This window comes from Chanodichthys erythropterus, chromosome 14 (genome assembly GCF_024489055.1).
Source record: "Chanodichthys erythropterus isolate Z2021 chromosome 14, ASM2448905v1, whole genome shotgun sequence".
In the NCBI taxonomy this organism is placed as follows: domain Eukaryota; kingdom Metazoa; phylum Chordata; class Actinopteri; order Cypriniformes; family Xenocyprididae; genus Chanodichthys; species Chanodichthys erythropterus.
Window position 1 is genome coordinate 2,710,675 of NC_090234.1, and position 20,256 is coordinate 2,730,930.

Genomic DNA, 20,256 nt, shown 5'->3' on the forward strand with positions numbered 1-20,256 from the left:
TCTGAGAAATGCAGCGATACGACAGTAAACACAAAACAACTAGCCACCTAAAGAACAAATACACTGACACACTGGTCATAACAACTTTGGGATCGCAAACTGCCTCATGACCAGGACGTAGCCACGGAAAATATAGGAAGACAAGTAGTGCAGCAAACCGCTGCTAGAGATGAGGATTGCAGGAACTATGTGAAAAGATCAATGCAATTAAAAACTTCAGGGCATTCCCAAAAAGCAGCAATGATGCTTTCGTTAAGTTTGCGCTATTGTCGCGCAGATAGACTTCCTGGTGCTACGAGAGTGCCGGAATAATGTCCGTTAATGCGTGGAAGGCTTGTGGTTAGCAGTACGATTTGAAGTCAAAGAGTCTAGATCGAATCTGAATGTGTAGAGCCGGATGAAATCTTCCTCCTTCGGCCTGGATGAAGTAGTTTTGCCAAAACTGTACCCCAATAATCTGTTCAGACATGACGTAAATGAAGTGTGTTGCTCTCGGATTGGGACTGACTTCACTACTATGTACAGATGCTTCCTTTCCAAAGCATTTACAAGGTGCATATACAAATGTGATACTATAATGCCCTGAATTTATGTAAATATATATTTAGTAAGTTAAGTCTAAGAATAAAAAAGAAAACTATTTGTTGACGTAATTTAACAAGAAGACAATAAAAACGGTCCAGTTTCGACTATTCTCCTGTGCTTGTGCCACCCGACCATGGCAGCTCAAACCGGTCTGTAAATGTACAGTCATATAGTCAGGTGCAGGACCTCTGGATGCAAGTATACGCAAACACAGACTGAACGGCACATATAAATGTACACGATCTATAATACGGAGATATCTGTTCCAACCGTTTGCTCTCCTCTGACCTCTCGGATTACCTTTCAATACTTTTTCTTTCGTAGGGACATGCAATATGTACATTTCAACTAATCTGAAGAAAGCACTTTTATTTTCTGCACTGTAAAAATAAAGTAAAACAAATAAATGACAATAAAAATAATGTATATGAATTTTAGCTTGCCAGATGTAGGTCTGAGAAGGGTAACGTCCTGAAGAACAAAATGCATGATATACATTTTTATGTATTTTAATTTTTAAATCGATTGTTTTTATACATCTAAAGAAATGTTTGCACCTTTTTTACCTTGAATGTGTAATGTTGTGTTGCTTGTAGGCACTTTACAGTAGGATGTTTATATACATGATCACTTTCTCATGTTGCACTGAAAATGTATTTAATGATGGTTCCATAGATGCAAATCTCCAGTAACAAGAGTATGTATGTAAAGACAACCTTTAAAAAAGTTTTTGACGATAACACCTTGAACCACATCTTTTTTTTTCTGATGATGTTTCGCTCTATTTTGACTGAAACTCAGAAGTCCTCAAATTGATTAGCAATAATCTGACTATGAATAAGAAATTGCTATGTAAAGAAAAAATACATTTTCTGGCATATTCGCTAAAAGCATGAATGAACTGAGATTATTGAAATCATGTAAACACCTCAATCCACCATCCTACAGCAAACCATCTGATGACACCTTTTATGTTTGTGAACTTGTAAAAATAAAAATATATAATTATTAAATAACTGCTAAGCTACAAAAATAGCCTCACATATACTACTTTCCACTATCGTGCAAACTTTGGTCACTAACCAGGCTCTGAATCAGAACATCTCAATGGTAATATTGTCTTTTGAGGGGAAAGAAAAACTGTACGAACCAGACTATTGCCTTCCATTTAACTGTGGCTAATGCCAGACATGAAGCCCCCAGGATACAGAACTACAAGTAAGAGTTGCTTTAAGTGCAAGTTTTTAACTCTGGATGTCTTCTCAGTCATCAGTCATCAGCTAGTGTTGGGTTTTGCTTATTATGTAGAAACTGCCATTCATGACTAGTACATATACTACACAAATTACCTTCACGAGCTCGGATATGCATTTTTCAGTCTGGATTTAAAGGACACATTACTATTTAATTTTGTGGACAGTCATTTATTCTTGCCTGCTATTTGATCAGCTCAGCCTTGCTCCATATGTTAGGATATTGTAGAAGGCAGGAGTGAAATCACTTGGGAGCAGTAATGAAGGGGGGGATATGTAGGGTCAATTCAGGGTGATTGGGACACTTTTTGCCATTGAGATTAATTGAAAAAAGTGTCCCAATCAACCTGAATTTACCCCTACATCCTATAAAGCTTACCTATAATAAAACAAAAAAGTGAAAGAAAACTTTCTTTAAACTAATTCTTAGCTTCCAAATGGTTTCATGTAGGCATACTCATTTGATCAAGTAGGTGACTACATGGCTACCTAGTTACAATGTTGCAAAAATGGACAGAGGGGTGTAGAACGTTAAAAAGGAAAAGGGAGAAAGCTTGCGTTACAAAGAGGATGTCCATGTTTGATAAAGAGAGACTTTAACATCAGTTCATTTTCAATTATGAGTTCTGTCCAGTTCTGCAAAATGTTGCTGCATATTTGGGGATTTGCATATCCATTAATAAGAAGTGAAGTACACTTCTAAAACTACTAATGTAAGATCTAAGAGCTATCCAGTTGAAGTTTCAGTTTACTCTCTTCTTTGTTCAAGGAAGTTGCAAAACCTGTTCAAGGGTATGTTTTGTCCCATAGATGGGCAGTTCACTCCAATGCCATCCATGCTGTAATGCTCTGAAGGAGACGGTGGCTCACATGGACAGATCTCAGCAGGGAGATTGAGTTCTTGGTCTTATGTTTGCCTTGGAGGACTTAGAGAATCTCAATGCATCTCTCCATTCAAACACAGACTATCAGTGGTTCGCTTTCTGCTGTTGCCTGTGTGAAAGATGCTGCAGCGATTGTTATTGTTCGTTTCAAAGCTTATTAGCTGTGTGCTCAGAATATAAATTTTACTTTATTTCATTCTGACAGGTAAGCTTTTGGAAAGGAGGCCTTGGACGACCTTAATCGGAATGAAAAAAAATTTTTTGCTTAAAATTATTAATATAATTTAGTGAGGTAAAACAGAAGCTCTCTGGTGCCGACCCCAGTCCATTTCTAAAGCTGTATTCACAGTAGGCACGATTGCCTTGTACTGAGTTCAAGCACGAATGTCCACCTTCCCCCACTGGCCTGCACTCACAATGAAATTAACGGATGCTTCTCAGTTAGTAGGCTGTGTCCTTCACATGCGTACTGCGTCTGAGCCCAGCTGAACCATGCCTGAATCCAGCTCTTCAAGCGGGCCTGGCTATGGTTCAGAATGATCACGTGTCAAACGGACTGGACTTTGGGGGTCAACGTGCTCAGTCATGGTTCAGATCATCTGGTGTGAGTAGGACACTCCGGTTCACCTCGTAGTTCCTGTTTTCTGCTGCCGCTGCAGGCAGAGGAGTCTCCAGGTGTCCCGCCCTATGACATCATTCCCAGTTATTCCTCCTCTGCGTGTTTATGCACGCTGGTTGTGTTGTGGCAAATCCGACATCTTTGTGTCCCTTCAGTTCTGGTCTCAAAGAAAAACTCTCAGAGTCGAATCTCCAGGTCCCAGGAGTTTAACTTTATTGACAAGCAACAAAGTGAGATGCCAGCTCCACATCCCAATCTCTCTTAGCTGGGGCACAGTTTTTATACATTTTTCTTATCTGTTACAGTTGTCTTCCTGGAGTCTCCCTAGTACTCCCCAACATTTTCACCACAGTCACTTCTCCAATAAACTGCAGGTGTTGCTTATGCAAGAGATAATTCTCTTTGTAAGGGTGGCCGACTGCCAACTAGTCTACATCCTTTGACTTTATCTCTCATGGTGGATTTCTGCCAATTTGATGGTCAACCTTTTCTCATGGGCCAAATGAAACATTGTATCAAAAACCATCAACACTCCTCGGAGGGAAGAAGCCTTCACGTGACACCCTTAATAATGATCTTATTCATTTCACAGCCACCTGTTGTCTGGTGGAAAACTACCAATAAAATATGCTCAGTGGCCAAGCTAACTTCAGACACATCTGACCCTTACAGTTCCGTAGGCCAAGAGGCCTCAAAACACTTCTAGCTTTTATAGTAAGCAAAAAGTTGTTTTCTATAGGATGGATAAAATACTCCATCAGTTGCAGTAGGGAACTAGTTTTTCAAATGTTTAGATTTTAACAAAACTCTCGCTACTATTTTCTAAGCAATAATAAAAGATTATGCTTAGTACAAATCATGGCCATTTTCTTCATTATGAGGACAGTACCACCCTGGAAATCAGCATGAAATGCATGTTCTTGTTGTGGTTTTTGGGCTCTTCTAGAACTGGGGCCTGTTTCAATAAGGAGGTTCAACCAACTCTGAGTTAAAACTTGAACTCTGAGTTGACTTACCCTGAGATGGGAAACTCTGAGTTTTGTTTCAGAACAGCTGAATTGAGTTAGTTCAATCGACTCTGAGTAGGTCGACTCGAGTTAAGTGTGTGCACCACGACTATGAAAAGCCATCATCAATGGAGCTCCGATATTACGATTCACCATGACAACAGCACATGACAAAAGGACGTCCGCATACTTCAATGTAAGTTTAATTCTTATCACTGTTATAATATCAAAGGTGAAAACTGGTAGAATGGTAAGTTATTGAACTAATACTTATTTTCATGGTATCCCACATGCGAAAAATATAATTTAACAGGATAGTAAGAGTAAATGATTTTATCATTATTAAACACTCCTTAGGCAATTTACTTCTACTTTTAGAAAATTTTCGTCATCAGGTTAGGTTCACAGAGTAAGTTACCATGGTAACTGACTCTGAGTAGAAGTTACCTCTTTCAGAAACGGGCTTGACTTAACCTGCTTTCTCGGGTTTGACATACCTCCCATTCTGAAATGTAAAACCCAGAGTTTGCCTCATTTCAGGGTTAACATACTTGGAGTTTTCCCTTGAAACGTTTTCATGTTCATTATTTTCCTCATATTCTCCATTGTTGCAGCTCCTCTCTTCCCATGCTGCATCTCAAATCGCATGCTAAGTACTACATTTGAGTATGAATTTAAAAAAATAAAACATTTTCCACTTTAAATGTCATTTCTAGCGAGAAATTACTACTGTGGTAATTAAGTATTTGTTTAGTTCTTACCAAAGCTTGCTCTGTTTTTCTGTAATTACGCTGCCTCAGAGGTCTATCTGAAATCAGATTTGTGAGGTGCCTTCATGCACAAACTAATGAAGGCACCTCAGACACCTCATGTCTGACACGTCTACTACAGTATCGTGTCAGACAGTGCATTGTAGTGTCCCTGAGGAAAAATTCATTTCATTTACTGCTTTAGGAGAAGAAGAATTGTCTAAACTTGTTAAATCATCAAAATCAACAACATGTATGTCAGACCCTATACCCGACTAAGCTACTGAAAGAGATGCTTCCAGAAGTCATAGATCCTCTTCTTAATATTGTTAATTCATCTTTATCACTAGGACACGTACCAAAAACTTTGAAGCTGCCTATTATTAAACCTCTTATTAAAAAAACACAACTAGATCCTAAAGAATTAGTCAATTACAGGCCGATCTCAAATCTTACTTTTCTGTCAAAAATACTAGAAAAGGCAGTTTCATCGCAACTATGTTCCTTTTTAGAAAGAAATAATATCTGTGAGGATTTCCAGTCAGGATTTAGACCGTACCATAGTACTGAGACTGCTCTCATTAGAGTTACTAATGATTTGCTCTTATCATCAGATCGTGGTTGTATCTCTCTATTAGTGTGACTGGATCTTAGTGCTGCATTTGACACTATCGATCACAATATTCTTCTAAATAGACTCGAAAACTATGTTGGCATTAGTGGAATTGCATTGGCATGGTTCAAATCATACTTATCTGACCGTTATCAGTTTGTAGTAGTAAACGAAGAGATGTCATATCAATCACAAGTTAAATATGGAGTACCGCAAGGCTCAGTACTAGGACCGTTGCTTTTCACTCTGTACATGCTGCCCTTGGGAGATATCATTAGGAAGCATGGCGTTAGTTTTCATTGTTACGCTGATGATACTCAGCTCTATATTTCTTCATGCCCTGACGAAACTTACCAATTCGCTAAATTAACAGAATGTATAGCTGATATAAAAAACTGGATGACCAGTAATTTCTTACTACTAAATTCAGAAAAAACAGAGATTCTAATTTTTGGACCAAAAACTTCTTCACGCAATAACCTAGAATACTGTCTAACACTTGATGGCTGCTCTGTTAAGTCTTCGTCGTCAGTTAGGAACCTGGGTGTGCTCTTTGATACCAATCTTTCATTTGAAGGCCATGTTACTAGCATCTGTAAAACCGCATTCTTCCATCTTAAAAATATATCTAAACTACGACATATGCTCTCAATGAAGAATGCAGAACAGTTAGTTCATGCGTTCATGACCTCAAGGCTAGATTACTGTAACGCTCTACTGGGTGGTTGTTCCTCCCGCTTGATAAATAAACTACAGCTCGTACAAAATGCAGCAGCTAGAGTTCTTACTAGAACTAGGAAGTATGACCATATTAGCCCAGTTCTGTCATCACTGCATTGGCTTCCTGTTAAACATCGTATAGATTTTAAAATCTTGCTAATCACTTACAAAGCACTAAATTGTTTAGCTCCCCAGTACCTGAGTGAGCTCTTAATGCATTATAGTCCTTCACGTTTATTGCGATCTCAGAATTCAGGCCAGCTGATAATACCTAGAATATCAAAATCAACCGCAGGCGGTAGATCCTTCTCCTATTTGGCACCTAAACTCTGGAACAATCTTCCTAGCATTGTTCGGGATGCAGACACACTCTGTCTGTTTAAATCTAGACTAAAAACGCATCTCTTTAACCTGGCATACACATAACACATTATCAATTTATATTTTCAAATCCGTTAAAGGATTATTAGGCTGCATAAATTAGTTCAGCCGGAACCAGGAACACTTCCTATAACACCAGATGTACTTGTTACATCAGAAAAAGAATGGCATCTACGCTAATATTAGTCTTTCTGTTTATCTCGAGGTTTACCGTAGTCAACCGGATTCGGGGCCGTTTCCAGATGAGGCCGAGGACCGGTGCCTTGACACGACCACAACGCAGCCCTGAATCAGCAGAGATCGAGTCGACTAGATCATCCATTGTGAAGACATCATCAACACGACAGCCAGTGCCACAGTTTCCTCAAAATTATAATCACGATTATTAATCATGTTTATTCTGTCAAAAGAGTAATGTAACTATGGCTATTTTGCAAGTTCTTTACCAACCTACACTTCACCCAAAAGGCCTGTAGGTGGCACAAAGACTTAAATTTAACCAACTATGATAACTTCGTTAGATGGTAAATCAATACAAAACATGGTTTTGGTGAGCGCTTTGTAATATGTATTCACATTAGATTTTAAAGCAACACAATTCGTTTGCAATAAGACAAACCAGATTCAAATTGCCCGGCAAATTCGTAAAGCAAAGAAAAATCATTTCTAGCTGATCAACATTATGAAAACTGGTAAAACCTTTAGGAACTTCAAAAGATAAAACAGCGAAATTCCTAATATTACTTCCAATATTTCCAAATTGTTAATTTTCATAGAGCGGGCCAATATCGTGACGATTATTTAAAATCATTCGAGAGAAGCAGATATCGTTATCGTGATAAAATACAATTAATCGTGCAGCCCTAATTTAATTTAATTTAGACTTGACATTTGATATTCAACAGTATTCTTGACATTTATTCAACAGTGCTTTTGATCTGCCTGCATTGACACTATTCTTTAAAAGTAAAAATTATATACCAATTATCAATGTAAAGCTGCTTTGACACAATCTGCATTGTAAAAAGCGCTATATACGCTATATATAAAGGTGACTTGACAAACGCTGCCGTACATTGCCTGACAAGGCAGCAAAGCAAGCAGTCAGCTGCCTAGGTTTTTGGATGCAACCTCCGTTTAGTTCCTCTTTCTATGAAAAGCACAATATGCTATGATTGGTCGGCTGGAGCAGTGTATTGTGATTGGTCAATAGGGAAATGTCCCGCCCCTTACCATAACCGCCAGTTTCAACACACTACTAACTAAAGGGGCGGTCACACTGCAATTTTCGTTCCATTGACTTCCATTCAAACGCATGCGAATGCGTCAGACCGGAAACGCAAGCTCGTGCGAAAAATTTCGCATTTCGCTGCGTTCCAAAGTTCAAGTTTGGTGAACTCTGACCTGCGAATTCGCATCACGTGAAGACGTGCGACCAGTAGAAGATCGATTCGTCACGGCATGACCACTTGGCTGAATTAAAATAATTATATTTTTTGCAGTAAAGTCGAGTAGGTTCTATAATTTTACATTTTGAATGTATTGCTTTAAGTTATATGTTGAATTAATGTTTATAAAAAAGACGCTGTAGACCGTGACGTCATATCACGACCGTTACAGCATCCGAATAAATTTCGCACGTTCAAAGTCTAGTGTGACCGCGGCTTAACTCAACCAGGCCCCGCGCCTTCTTTCTGCGTATGAATTATTTAAATGAAGAATATTGTGGAGAAAACTCAAGACTACAATGCAGGCATTTCAGGGAGTTCATACAGAGAAGAACTCCTGCTGGAGGGACTTTTCCAACAGCAACATTACACTAAAGATGAACATGGAAAAAAATCCTTTTTCAATAATTCATAACATCACAATACAGAACATAAAAACCACAGGACAACATTCCATAGTTTCAGCATTTCATGTTTTAATTTTGCATGTTTAATTCTTCATTCCAGCTGCACTCCAAAATCTACAATATTCAGAAAACGTGCACAAAAAGGTTTTAGGTTTTCCTTCCTCCTGCGAGAAAAAAAAAATAAAATAGAAAAAATAAAATAAAATAGAAAACATAACTATTACTCAAGCAGAGTAGAGAGGAAACTAGTGTTAAATCTATAAAGTTCCTTCTAGTCATGTAATTGATCAGTAACTCAGTCGCATCATCATCACCATCATATAAATGTCAATTGGGAATCCTCCGGTCTGGCCTCGAAACCACAGGGTTAAAAAAAATATTCTCTCTAAAAGAAATATTTTCAACTCATTATTATAGCAGTAATGTCATGTGTGCAGAAACTGCAGCATCTCCCAACCCTCCCTCGAACAAAACCTCCAACTTCAGGATAAATAAAAAAAAAAAAAAAAAAAAAAGACAAATATTGAGGAATGACACATATTCAAATGTCAAAAAAACAGAAGTCACCTGAAACCCCTCAGATTCAATGATCTGATGCAGAAAACAGAGTTCATCCTCTGAAACTTACTTCTAGGACTTTAAAATCTGTAACTTCCTAGAGTTAAATTAAAATAAATAAAGGTTCGGTACAGGGAAAGCGTCAATCTATCATTTGTAGTTGCTGCTCTCTTTTTTATTTTTTGTGTTTTTATAAGAAAAATCTGAGATAACAAAAACATATTTATGCGTTTTCAGATTTTTCCACTTTCTCCACTGTCGCTTCCATATGGTAATGTTAACTGACAAAATACGCAAAGAAAAAAGACATTAAAAACTGTACGCAAAGGGATTTTAAAAACATTTTCATGAAATAAATAAATAAAATACTTGTGTATATCCATGAAGCATAGCTTGGGTGGGTGAAAGGAAAGGATAGGTGGAAAATACTTGGTTTCCTTTTGCACTTAGAGAGCGTAAATGTGATGGAGGAGGAGAAACGGGCCGGTGGGAGGCGGACAGCATCAGTTCGCCGCCATTCCTGTCGCCTCGGATGAGAGTCTGGAACCGCGAGAGAAGACGACAAGTCAATTACAGAGTCATCAAGGTCACCTGAGCTCAACATGAATCAATCAGAGGTCCAGCGTTACCGTGCGTTGATCAGGTACTCGGCCAGGCTGATGCTGGCGGGCGAGCCGGTGATGGTGACCTGCCGGTCGGTCGATCCCTCCACTGGGTTGGCGATCTTGATCTGTGCCCCTGACATCTGACGAATCTCATTGATCTTGGCACCTTGACGGCCGATGATGCAGCCAATCAACTGTCAGAATTAACAGAGACACATCCTGTTACTGGCTTCATTTTAGTCTGTCACATGTATTTGCTTTGGTCCCTGTTACTAGCTCAGTGAACAGGCAGCTATACATTTGAAACGCTAAACACAATCTAAAACCATTTAAACAGCATTTCTCGAAATGATGTACTTTTAAAAATGCATAGGTCATAGACTATTTAAAAATGAACTAACAAAAAGGTTATTCAAAATGCATAACATACACACCAGCCTAGTGTTGCCCATTTTTTGGAGGCTGTGAAACCGAGACCACAAGTACATTTATGTAACAATTGGGTTATGGTCTATTATCAGAAATGGTGTTTAATAGAATAAATTAATAGGATTAAAAGTGTATGAACCTCAAGATTAAGCATTAAAAATCATGTGTGCAAATTAATTTCACAACCACCTTAATATGCATCAAGAGATTGGGGTCAAAATGTGTTTTTTGAGAGCATTACAGTTTTCTACATGTTTTAGATTTAGTCATTTACACACAACACAAAATAATTTGAAGTGCTTAATATGTCCTTTCGGACGCGTTTGTCCATAGAAATACATTAATTCCCATACATCACGCCGTTGCCATTCATTTTCATCAGAGATTATCATCAAAAGGTGTTGGTAATTTAACATCATCTTATATCAGGATAGAGCTGCGCAATTCTGGATTAAATTACAATCATGATTTTTTTGGTTTTAAAATAGAGATCACAATTCTGAATACAAAACTAAATTACTAGAGGTTCTGACAAAATGTTATCAAAATCTGACAAAATCATTAACACATTCAATGCCAAGAAAGTTACTAAAAACATTTAAAACAGGTCATGTGACTACAGTGGTTCAACCTTGATGTTATGAAGCGACGAGAATACTTTTGTGCGCCAATAAAAAAAAAAATAGTGACTTTATTCAACAATATCTAGTGATGGGCGATTTCAAAACACTGCTTCATGAAGCTTCAAAGCTTTACGAATCTTTTGTTTTGAATCTGTGGTTCGGAGTGCGTATCAAACTGCCAAAGTCACGTGATTTCAGTAAACGAGGCTTTGTTATGTCATAAGTGTTTCGAAACATTTTGAAATTACAATGGCTCATGTGACTTTGGCGGAACCACTGATTCTAAACAAAAGATTCATAAAGCTTCGAAGCTTCATGAAGCAGTGTTTTGAAATCGCCCATCACTAGATATTGTTGAATGAAGTCATTAATTAGTGTTTTTGGCGCACAAAATGTATTCTCGTCGCTTCATAACATTAAGGTTGAATCACTACAGTCACATGAACTATTTTAAATGCGTCTTTAGCAGCTTTCTGTGCATTGAAAGTGTTAATTATCTTGCCGTCAACGCAGGCCTCACTGAGCCATCGGATTTTATCAAAAATATCTTAATATACGAAGGTCTTACAGGTGTGGAATGACATAAGGGTGAGTAATTAATGACAGAATTTTCATTTTTGGGTGAACTAACACTTTAATAATTACTTGGTTCATTACTGGATGAATCAGTGTTTTTGAATGAATCTTTTGAATGAATGATTCAATGACGAATACATTTAACAGTCACTTAAATTTGAAGTGGATCAAAAAAGTTGATCAAAGTTGTCCTAAGACAAGAATGGGTATTGCATTTTGGTTTTAGGACAACTGTAAAAAGGTTTTGATCCAGTTCAAATGTTGACTAGTGCATTTGTAACTACTGCGAGGTAAAACTGCTCTGTCTGACTCAGCGCTGCAGCACGAACCCAGATTTGAACGTTCCGATACGATCTCGCCAAAGGTGTAAAAGACATGGACGAATCGATGTCATTAATAAAATAAGATCACGTGGGTGTTGAATCGAGATTGCGATGTTTTTCAGACTAATCGTGCAGCTCTGTTAGGATATGAGAAATTTTATTCCACAATAATGATATACACACCACCACATAGCCGTTTTGAGCATGTACGAGTGTCAGAGTGAGTTAAGCATTAAGTTCATTGTTCATGGCTTATAGCGCTTAACTCTTTTGCACTCCAGCTATTTCATCTGCTACGCAAATATATTTACATACCGCTATAAAGGCAAAATCTCTAATGATAGACACTTGATATTGTCGCCACAATATATATATCGTCCTAATTATCGGTTCATTGCTGGAAACCTAATAATAATCAAACCCATCCTAAACATCATCAGCCCGTCCCTCACAGAAGATGAACTCACATCGTTTGGAATGGTCAGTTCGTGAGAGCCTGTCTGCGCAGACGCATCCATACCAGCTGCAGAACAGAGAAACACATTCAACTCCGTCAGCCAATCAGCAGCTTACATGCAGCGTATCGCGTGTGTCCGCGAGCGCTCTCACCTGTGAACCCTTGACTGCTGGGAGCCAGAGGGAACGGGCTCTGCTGCATCGCCAACTGGTGGAGTTTAGTGAGCTGTGGAGACAGAGACACATGACATTACAGTCCTTCTGTATGTGTTATATGAGGGCGAAATCCCTTTGCAGAGAATTGTGGGAAAACGATAAGAACTGAAAGAGGGTGTCTTACATCAGGCTGAGGAATGGCATGTTGTCCCTGCACCGCGTATGCCTGCAAAACACAGGTTTGAGATTAAACACACACACGCACACACTCTACAGCTGCAGGCGGTAGAAAGACGCTCACCTGTCCTCCTGCGAAAATGACAGGCGATCCTGAGGGTTTGGGTCGGTAAGGGATGGTCACACCTTTGGGAGGTGACTGGAACGAGAAGAGGAGCAGAGAGATGATTCTAACAAACCAATAAGAATTATCAGTTGTTGATTGGATGTTGAGATGTGGGCGGGGCTTAAACACACTAAATGACTGATGAAGACCAGCATACACCAGCAGACTGATGCTTCACTGGAAGATCCAGTTGTGACAGTGATAACACAAACTGTACTGTGAATGTGTGCTTTACCTCCAGCATGACCACACAGATCTGTTTGACACACTCGATGATGGACAGCGGGGTCCCAGCGATAGTGATGGCTCTCTCAGTGGAGTTGGGCAGCATGTCTCCAGCCACCTGTACCTGAGCTCCTGTCGACTGCACACACAAACACACACAGGTCAGCATCAGCAGGGGTCGTCATCAGTGAGTGACGCAGCATGTGACGCGGTCTCCGCTCACCTCCCTGATCTCTTTGATCTTGCAGCCGCCCTTGCCGATGAGCGAGCCGCACTGGCTGGCCGGCACCACGATCCGCAGCGTGACCGGAGGCTTGGAGGTGGCCGTGCTGTTGGACATGGAGCTGCTGATGTCCTGATACACACCAACACGACATCATCAGTGCTGGCCGAGGCCCGTGTGCATCACATCACAGCATTTCATTTAAACACATGCATACAAACGCTGAGGATTATTTCTACTGGCCCAGTTGAGCCAATGGTTGAAACCTTTAATTGCCATGCCAAAAGTCTCACTGGCCCCACCACAAAATAAACAAGATAGGTCTAGTTATTGTTTGTGTTTTTGACCCATAACCTTAATAAATACGTTTATGATACCAAAAACTATTAGCCTAACTCATAAATTTCAAATATTGGTAAAGACAAGTAAATTGATTATTTGTTACTGTTTTATTACTGACAAATTATGAGCAATAGCAGGGAAGAAACGATATATCTGCCACCATATCGGTATCGACCAATATAATTACATTTTTAATGTTATTGTTATCGGCCCGATAAGAAAATTTGTCCGATATATTAAAGGTGATAAATAATGGATTATTTCCTTTTGCTAAAACACTTCAGATGCAGACTGTCTGCCATCATGGTTTTGAATTGCTTGAAATATAATTTAAATCACTTCAAAAAGGAAAATACAGTTAAGTTTAACATGTGCAGAGCAAGTGTGTCATATAGACTACATAAAATTATAATGCCAACATTATAATTGTGTGCTTGGGACATTGCTTTTAACAGAGACACTTTTGTTTTGTAATCAGGCTCTCAAACATTATAAATAAATTTGGATTTAGATTTATCGGCGTTCAAACAATTAACGTTATCAGCCAAAACTGAGTTAATTGTAGTTTAACACAAGCACATGTGAAGAGTAGTTGATGAAATGCATAATTCAATCTGTCCTAATCATGAGACATGCTCAATATTAAGGGCTTTAAAAATAACTCGTAAGATTAAGATACGGTTAACACGTAAAGTTTAAAACGGCTTGCCGTGTCAGCTGCTCTGACGGATTCTCGTTCTGTTTAATGCGTTTGTGGTGTGGTGTTTTCTCAGTGCATAACTTACATTTCGCAGGTTTATTCTCCATCTGTAAATGTTAGAAAGTCATGCAAATATTTCCATTTTGCTTTAAGAATTGGACTGCTAGCAAATCTCCTCTAAACTTCCATGAACGAGCGCCGCTGCGTATCGCCATAATTCTGACTGAAATATACATTTTGCTAAAATGTTTGTTAACGATAAATGTGCCATATGTAGAATTTTAAACCTACAAGAACGTGTATTTTTATGATAGCACTAACTGTAAAGTCTCTATTGTAATGGGTTAATCAAAATAATGTAGCCTTTTTCTTTCATTTTTAGTTTAGTGAATTTAAATTATGCTTTAAAAAGCATTATTTTTATTATCAGATTGTAAATGTTAGAATGTGATATTTGAACCTTTTTGCACGTAAAAGCCTAGAAAACATGGTTATATTCACTATATTTGTTTTCATAGCCTTCAATATGAACACTGTCTGTAGAATAACATTATGCAGAATGTGACATTTTTTTTTTAAATAGATTTTTTCTTTGTAAATCCAAATAAAAATTTGTAGAAAATACTGAAATATATACAGTTTATCACCATTTAGCCAAAAATAAACATGATTTTCTGCCCTGAGCTGAACAATGTCAGCAGAGCAGTCAGCCGGTCACATGAGAGATGAGCCGTACCTCCTCTAGCTTCTCGATGATCATGGAGAAGGCTTTGAAGATGGCGGTGGTGGGGCCTGCGAGGGTGATGATGCGTTCGGGGCAGTTCCCTTCAGAAATGTTGATCCGCGCACCGCTCTGTAGAGAACACCAGCGCTATCACACATGACACAAAACATGAAAACAGCTGGAGAGGACGACTGACGGCAGATCTCACCTCCTCTCGCATCTTCTTCACCGATTCGCCTTTCTGAAACACACACACCAATTACATATAGTAATATATCATGAAAACAAGTTATACCAGCAGTAGTTCTGCTTGACCACTAGGTGGAACTGTGGGTAATTTTTTATATATAATAATAATAATAATAATAATAATAATAATAATAAACTTGGATAATAATAATAAACTTGGACTTTTATTTCTTAATATTAACATCAAAATGAAAACCAAACAAAAGATATTGAAGACCCATTATTTATTTAATATGAATGAATTAGAATATATAAAATAATAATAAAAAAACATCTAAATAATGATTCACTTAATTAAAAGCCTTTTCAAGGGTATCAACAAAATAAAACTTCTCAGAGTTGAAATATTACAATCCAACCAAATATATTTGACGACTATAATGAATATGTGCGTGTCCCGTCATGTGTTGTGTGTAAATAACCGCACACGTGTAATGACGTCCTTCACAGAAACACATGACCTAAAACTGGTTCTCCTGATTATTTCCTGCTCATGTATGAAGACCTTTAGGTGACTGTAAGTGCTTTAAAGCTCTTCTGTTGGTCAGGATAATGATATATCAACTGATATTCACAGGTAAGTGTCTCTCATATAGTTTCCCCTGTAAAATCGTCACACTGGTCTGGTGTCGTCCCGTGTATTGAGTATCCTGACATTACCATATGCCACATTAAAGCATGTTAACCTGCTCTATTACACCCAATAATCAAAATAATGAACTTTTAAACAAGCACCCCTTTAAGTGTGTGTTATGTGACAGCAATGGTGGAAAAGAGCGTGCCAAAATTAACTGTACAATATCAACAGGTGCTAAAAATTATTAAAATGTAGGATATATAGGATTTTATTGATAAGCAATATGGTACAGATGTACTGGGAAATATCCATCTAGTGGCAATCTGTGCCAAAACTGCTTTGAAGAGCAGAAGATGGATAAAAACATTATTATTATTACTGTAATGTAGGGGTGTAACGACACCCTCATGTCATGATTCGATACATCACGATGCTGAACTCACAATATGATATTACTGAGATACTCCAACACATACTGTAAAAAGTTAACAAAAATTGATTAAAATGCTCAATTTGGTGTTACATTAGGAGTGGAAATGAATAGGCTTGGACTTGTGCTGGTAACCCAATGCACAGGACAATGGTGACACCAGAATAAAAATACTAACGCTGAAACACAGATTTATTTTAGATGGATATGTTTGCACTCAGTCACTAGATATAGATTAGATATATATGCAAGTAATTATAGTAATTAATATAAATATATTATATTATATATAAGAAATGTAGGTCACGTTTTACTGGTAATAAGGCATTTGGCATTATCAGGACTCTCTAACATTCCCCCATTGCATTATTATACATTATATTCAGGATCCCGTCCTGCGAGGACTTCAGATGACGTAACATCTGGATCAACATGCACATTCCCAAATTCTACATATCCTAATTATTGTTAATATGTAATTCATTTTTCCAGGAGCTCATCGATTCTACCTTCAATTAAATTGCTAACAATGATTGTAAATTAATTGCCTAAATTATAACATTAGCTAAAAGCATTCTCTAAAGTGTAATGTTGACATGCATTCTCTGTAAAGCTGCTTTGAAAAGATATGGATTGGGAAAAGTGCTATACAAATAAAAGTGAATTGAATTGAGTCAGTTGTGATGTTTATTTTTAGCATCATATCAGCATCAAAGACTGTCGAAACTCATATTAAAAAACAGTATTAATATTCAATAGTATGTTTTATGATTCTGATCGCTGTATTATATCACATCACCACAAAAAAACAAGGATTTTTATGTCAAAAGAGGCTTTACTGCAGTGAGAATGAGACTTTCACACATCATCATGTCCAAACCAGTGATGATGGCAAGTGTTGAATCTACTGCATTCATATGATTAGCTTTCCATTTCTGCAAAGTTGTGCTTTGATTGGAATCAGACGTCTCATGACCAACACCTCGAGTTTATGAAGGTAAAGTGCGACACCACAGGAGTCGTGAGGATTATATCGCATGTCGTTAATTAGTATAAACGTACATGTGCTCAACAGTCAACCATTTTAAAGTGTGTAGTGAGCGCACCTTCCCGATGATGCTGCCCACTTCTTTGCCATGCATGAGCAGTCTGATGGTGAGCGTGACGTTCAGTCCTCCTTCAATCACACCAGAGTCCATGATGACCGATGAGTCGAGCTCGGGATCTTTGGTCACGGATGATTAACCTGTCAACACACACCTGAGCATCACAACACCATACTCACACTGCACATCTACACTGAGAATACCATGGTCCCGTCCAAAACACATGGTAATACCACAGTAAAAGCCAGAGATCACTAGTGTAAACACGCTATACTGCAAGTGGATAAAGGGTTATTTTTATCTGCAGCTTATTCTGAAAAACATCACATCGGGTTATGTTTAAAAACACAAAGCATTACTATTACAAACATGAAGATAATCCGGGTATTTATGTGAATAATGAGTTAAATGAGCGGATCATTGATATAAACACGCCACTGAAGGCATCGGGTAATGAATCAGTGGAGCAGCTTTAGCTCGAGTGTGTTTACTAGCTGCGTAACAGAGCCTAATAACGGCCAGCTCCTCTTCACACCAAATATACAACTTTGAGCTGTATTCAGAGCGCTTATTTGTCGATTTAAACCACACACTGCTGCGGTTAACGCGGAAATATCAACAAACGTCGCGTGAGAAGCGCGGAGGGTTATTAGCACGAGCGCTAAGGCTAGCGCGCGGCCTGCAGGGCCCTCGCGCGCATGAAACGCGGTAAAGTCTCACCTGACGCGCGCGCTCCGGGAAGGGGAGAGGGTCCGAGGGTCCGGAGGGTGAGAGGGGGAAGGTTCGGGAGGTTCGGGAGGGAGTTTTGAGAGGATTCGGGGAAGAGGGAAGACACGGCTGCGTGATCGAGCTCCACTCTTACAAAGACAACAAGATGTGTCCCGATCACCTCTCACCCACGACCTTTCTGACGTCACCGCGCACTGCCCACGCCCCTCGGCGGCTGCGCACTGCGCACTGCGCGGAGTATGTACTGCACACTGCTGCTGGGACGCGTCGCCTACTGCTGGATCAGTTTCCTTGTGAAATACTTTGCTCTAAAATAACTTTAAAATATTCTGTCAGCACACTTTTTCGTTTTACAAGTGCCAACCTTTAAAAAAAGGGATCATGACACAAGAAATAGAGGTATTTGTATCAAGTTCCATAACTCAAAACGTCCGTGTCATTAAAAAAAAGCATTTATATAATGAAATACTTTTTTATTGCTTTAAACAACAAAATAATACAATATATGTATAATTAAATGCTACGTTTTGATCTGAGGTGACGTGACGTCACATGGTCAGACATTTGCATACGACTGGAGCAAGACAACGCCTACTTTTACATGACCCCGCCCACTGGTGTTCAGTCAGAGCAGTAGGCAGGTTGTTTATGATAAGATTATTGTGTTATTAACAATATTGCGATGTAATGCAGATGGTGATGTTCCTGATCCCGATCAGAATCCCGATCAGCAAAAGATGGATTCAGTTTATTTTTAACGAACATCACGTCAGTGCTGACTTGCGTGTTTGTACCATCCATTTTACGAGCAATTGTTTTGAGAACAAGTCGCAGTACGATTCTGGCTTTGCCAAAAAACTTTTACGCAAAGATCAGGCTGTACCAACTGTTTTGAAACCAAGCGGCAACCTCCCCCTGTTTCTCGTGAAGCCAATACGGAAGTGAATTAAACTGCAATTCATCGACTGGCCGCTAGGGACAGGCTGCAGAAGTGAGCAGAATCTCATTGACCATCATGTTAAATTAGCCAAGTTTACAGCAGAAAAAAACATGTTTACAGTCTGGTTCATATTGTGGTTTTGGTCTATACTGCGAATTTTGCCCTTCATGACAACTCTGAGGGGGGTGAATTTTTTTATAGCTCATCTGTTTAAATTATTATTAAGCCTTAAAGTTCTGCATAATTAAGGGCGTGGTCACTTGAGTGACAGGTATGCCGCTGCTGTCTGTGAGCCGTCATGTTACCTCAGCAGCTCATTTCAGCCGCTGAATTTGACATCTCAGCCGTATTTGTGCCTTTTTTTCTGTATTATTTTATACAATATATGGCTCGCTGCATACTCGAGACAGATGTCAGTCTGTGTACATGTGCTCGCATGCGGAACACACGTTGTTGGATCGTCGTGGCATTGGCTAAAAGTTTTGTTCCTGAGATTTACTACAATGACAATACCAGGAGGATATACAACTCCGACAGCACTGCTTGGATATTATAACTAAAACTGCTGCACTATTTTGAAAAATTATACTTTGGATACGTGCTCATTAGTTTGAGAGAACATTTGAGAGATATACATCTGGTACATATATATATATATTTTACCCAAGTGCCACGGATTGGATTCATCTCGCGATCTCTATTTCATTATAAAGGTATGAAATCCCACTTGATTTGTGTTATTTGCACACCCCACACAAATTAATTAGCCTATTGGTGTTGGAGCATCTATAACGTTATCGTAAAAAAATCACCGTAGATTGACAGTAAACCTTTAGTACTTTCTAATGATATTGTTATCTTTATTAATATTTTAGATAGTGTCTAAGATAGATAGCTAGGGCGGGCGTGGTTTCAGCAACAAGTCGCATGGGCTCCAACTTCGTCCCGCCTCTTTGCCCATTTTCAGTTATCCGTGAGTGACGTGCGGTCACGTGCAGCTAAGACGGCCGCGGCCTCATTTATGCATCAAAACTGCTGTTCAGAACTCTATGGGTGACGTCACGGACACTACGTCCATATTTTTTTACAGTCTATGTTTGAAACCTGTAAGTGCCCCGCAAACTGTAACTTTTTAAACCTGTAATGACAGTGAAATTATAGCATAATCCCAAAGTACCTTTAAGACAAGTCATTTCACTCTGCGACCATATTTGAAACAACTTTCCAGCATCCAAGTGCAGCTCCTTTTTAAATTGGGAAACATATAATTCTCAAT

General features: G+C 38.7%; 1 protein-coding gene across 1 annotated transcript; it reads right to left on the reverse strand.

Annotated features, from left to right (window-relative positions):
- Window positions 1–8,719: 8,719 nt before the first annotated feature.
- On the reverse strand, window positions 8,720–18,227 carry pcbp2 (poly(rC) binding protein 2). Its single transcript, XM_067409276.1, has 12 exons — window positions 18,032–18,227; window positions 17,312–17,451; window positions 15,158–15,190; window positions 14,962–15,078; window positions 13,184–13,315; window positions 12,971–13,099; window positions 12,694–12,768; window positions 12,577–12,618; window positions 12,390–12,462; window positions 12,248–12,303; window positions 9,854–10,023; window positions 8,720–9,764 (listed from the first exon to the last, which is right to left on the reverse strand). Exons 2-12 carry the CDS (start codon window positions 17,402–17,404, stop codon window positions 9,728–9,730), a joined length of 957 nt encoding a protein of 318 aa, XP_067265377.1. The 5' UTR covers window positions 17,405–17,451; window positions 18,032–18,227; the 3' UTR covers window positions 8,720–9,727.
- Window positions 18,228–20,256: the final 2,029 nt, after the last annotated feature.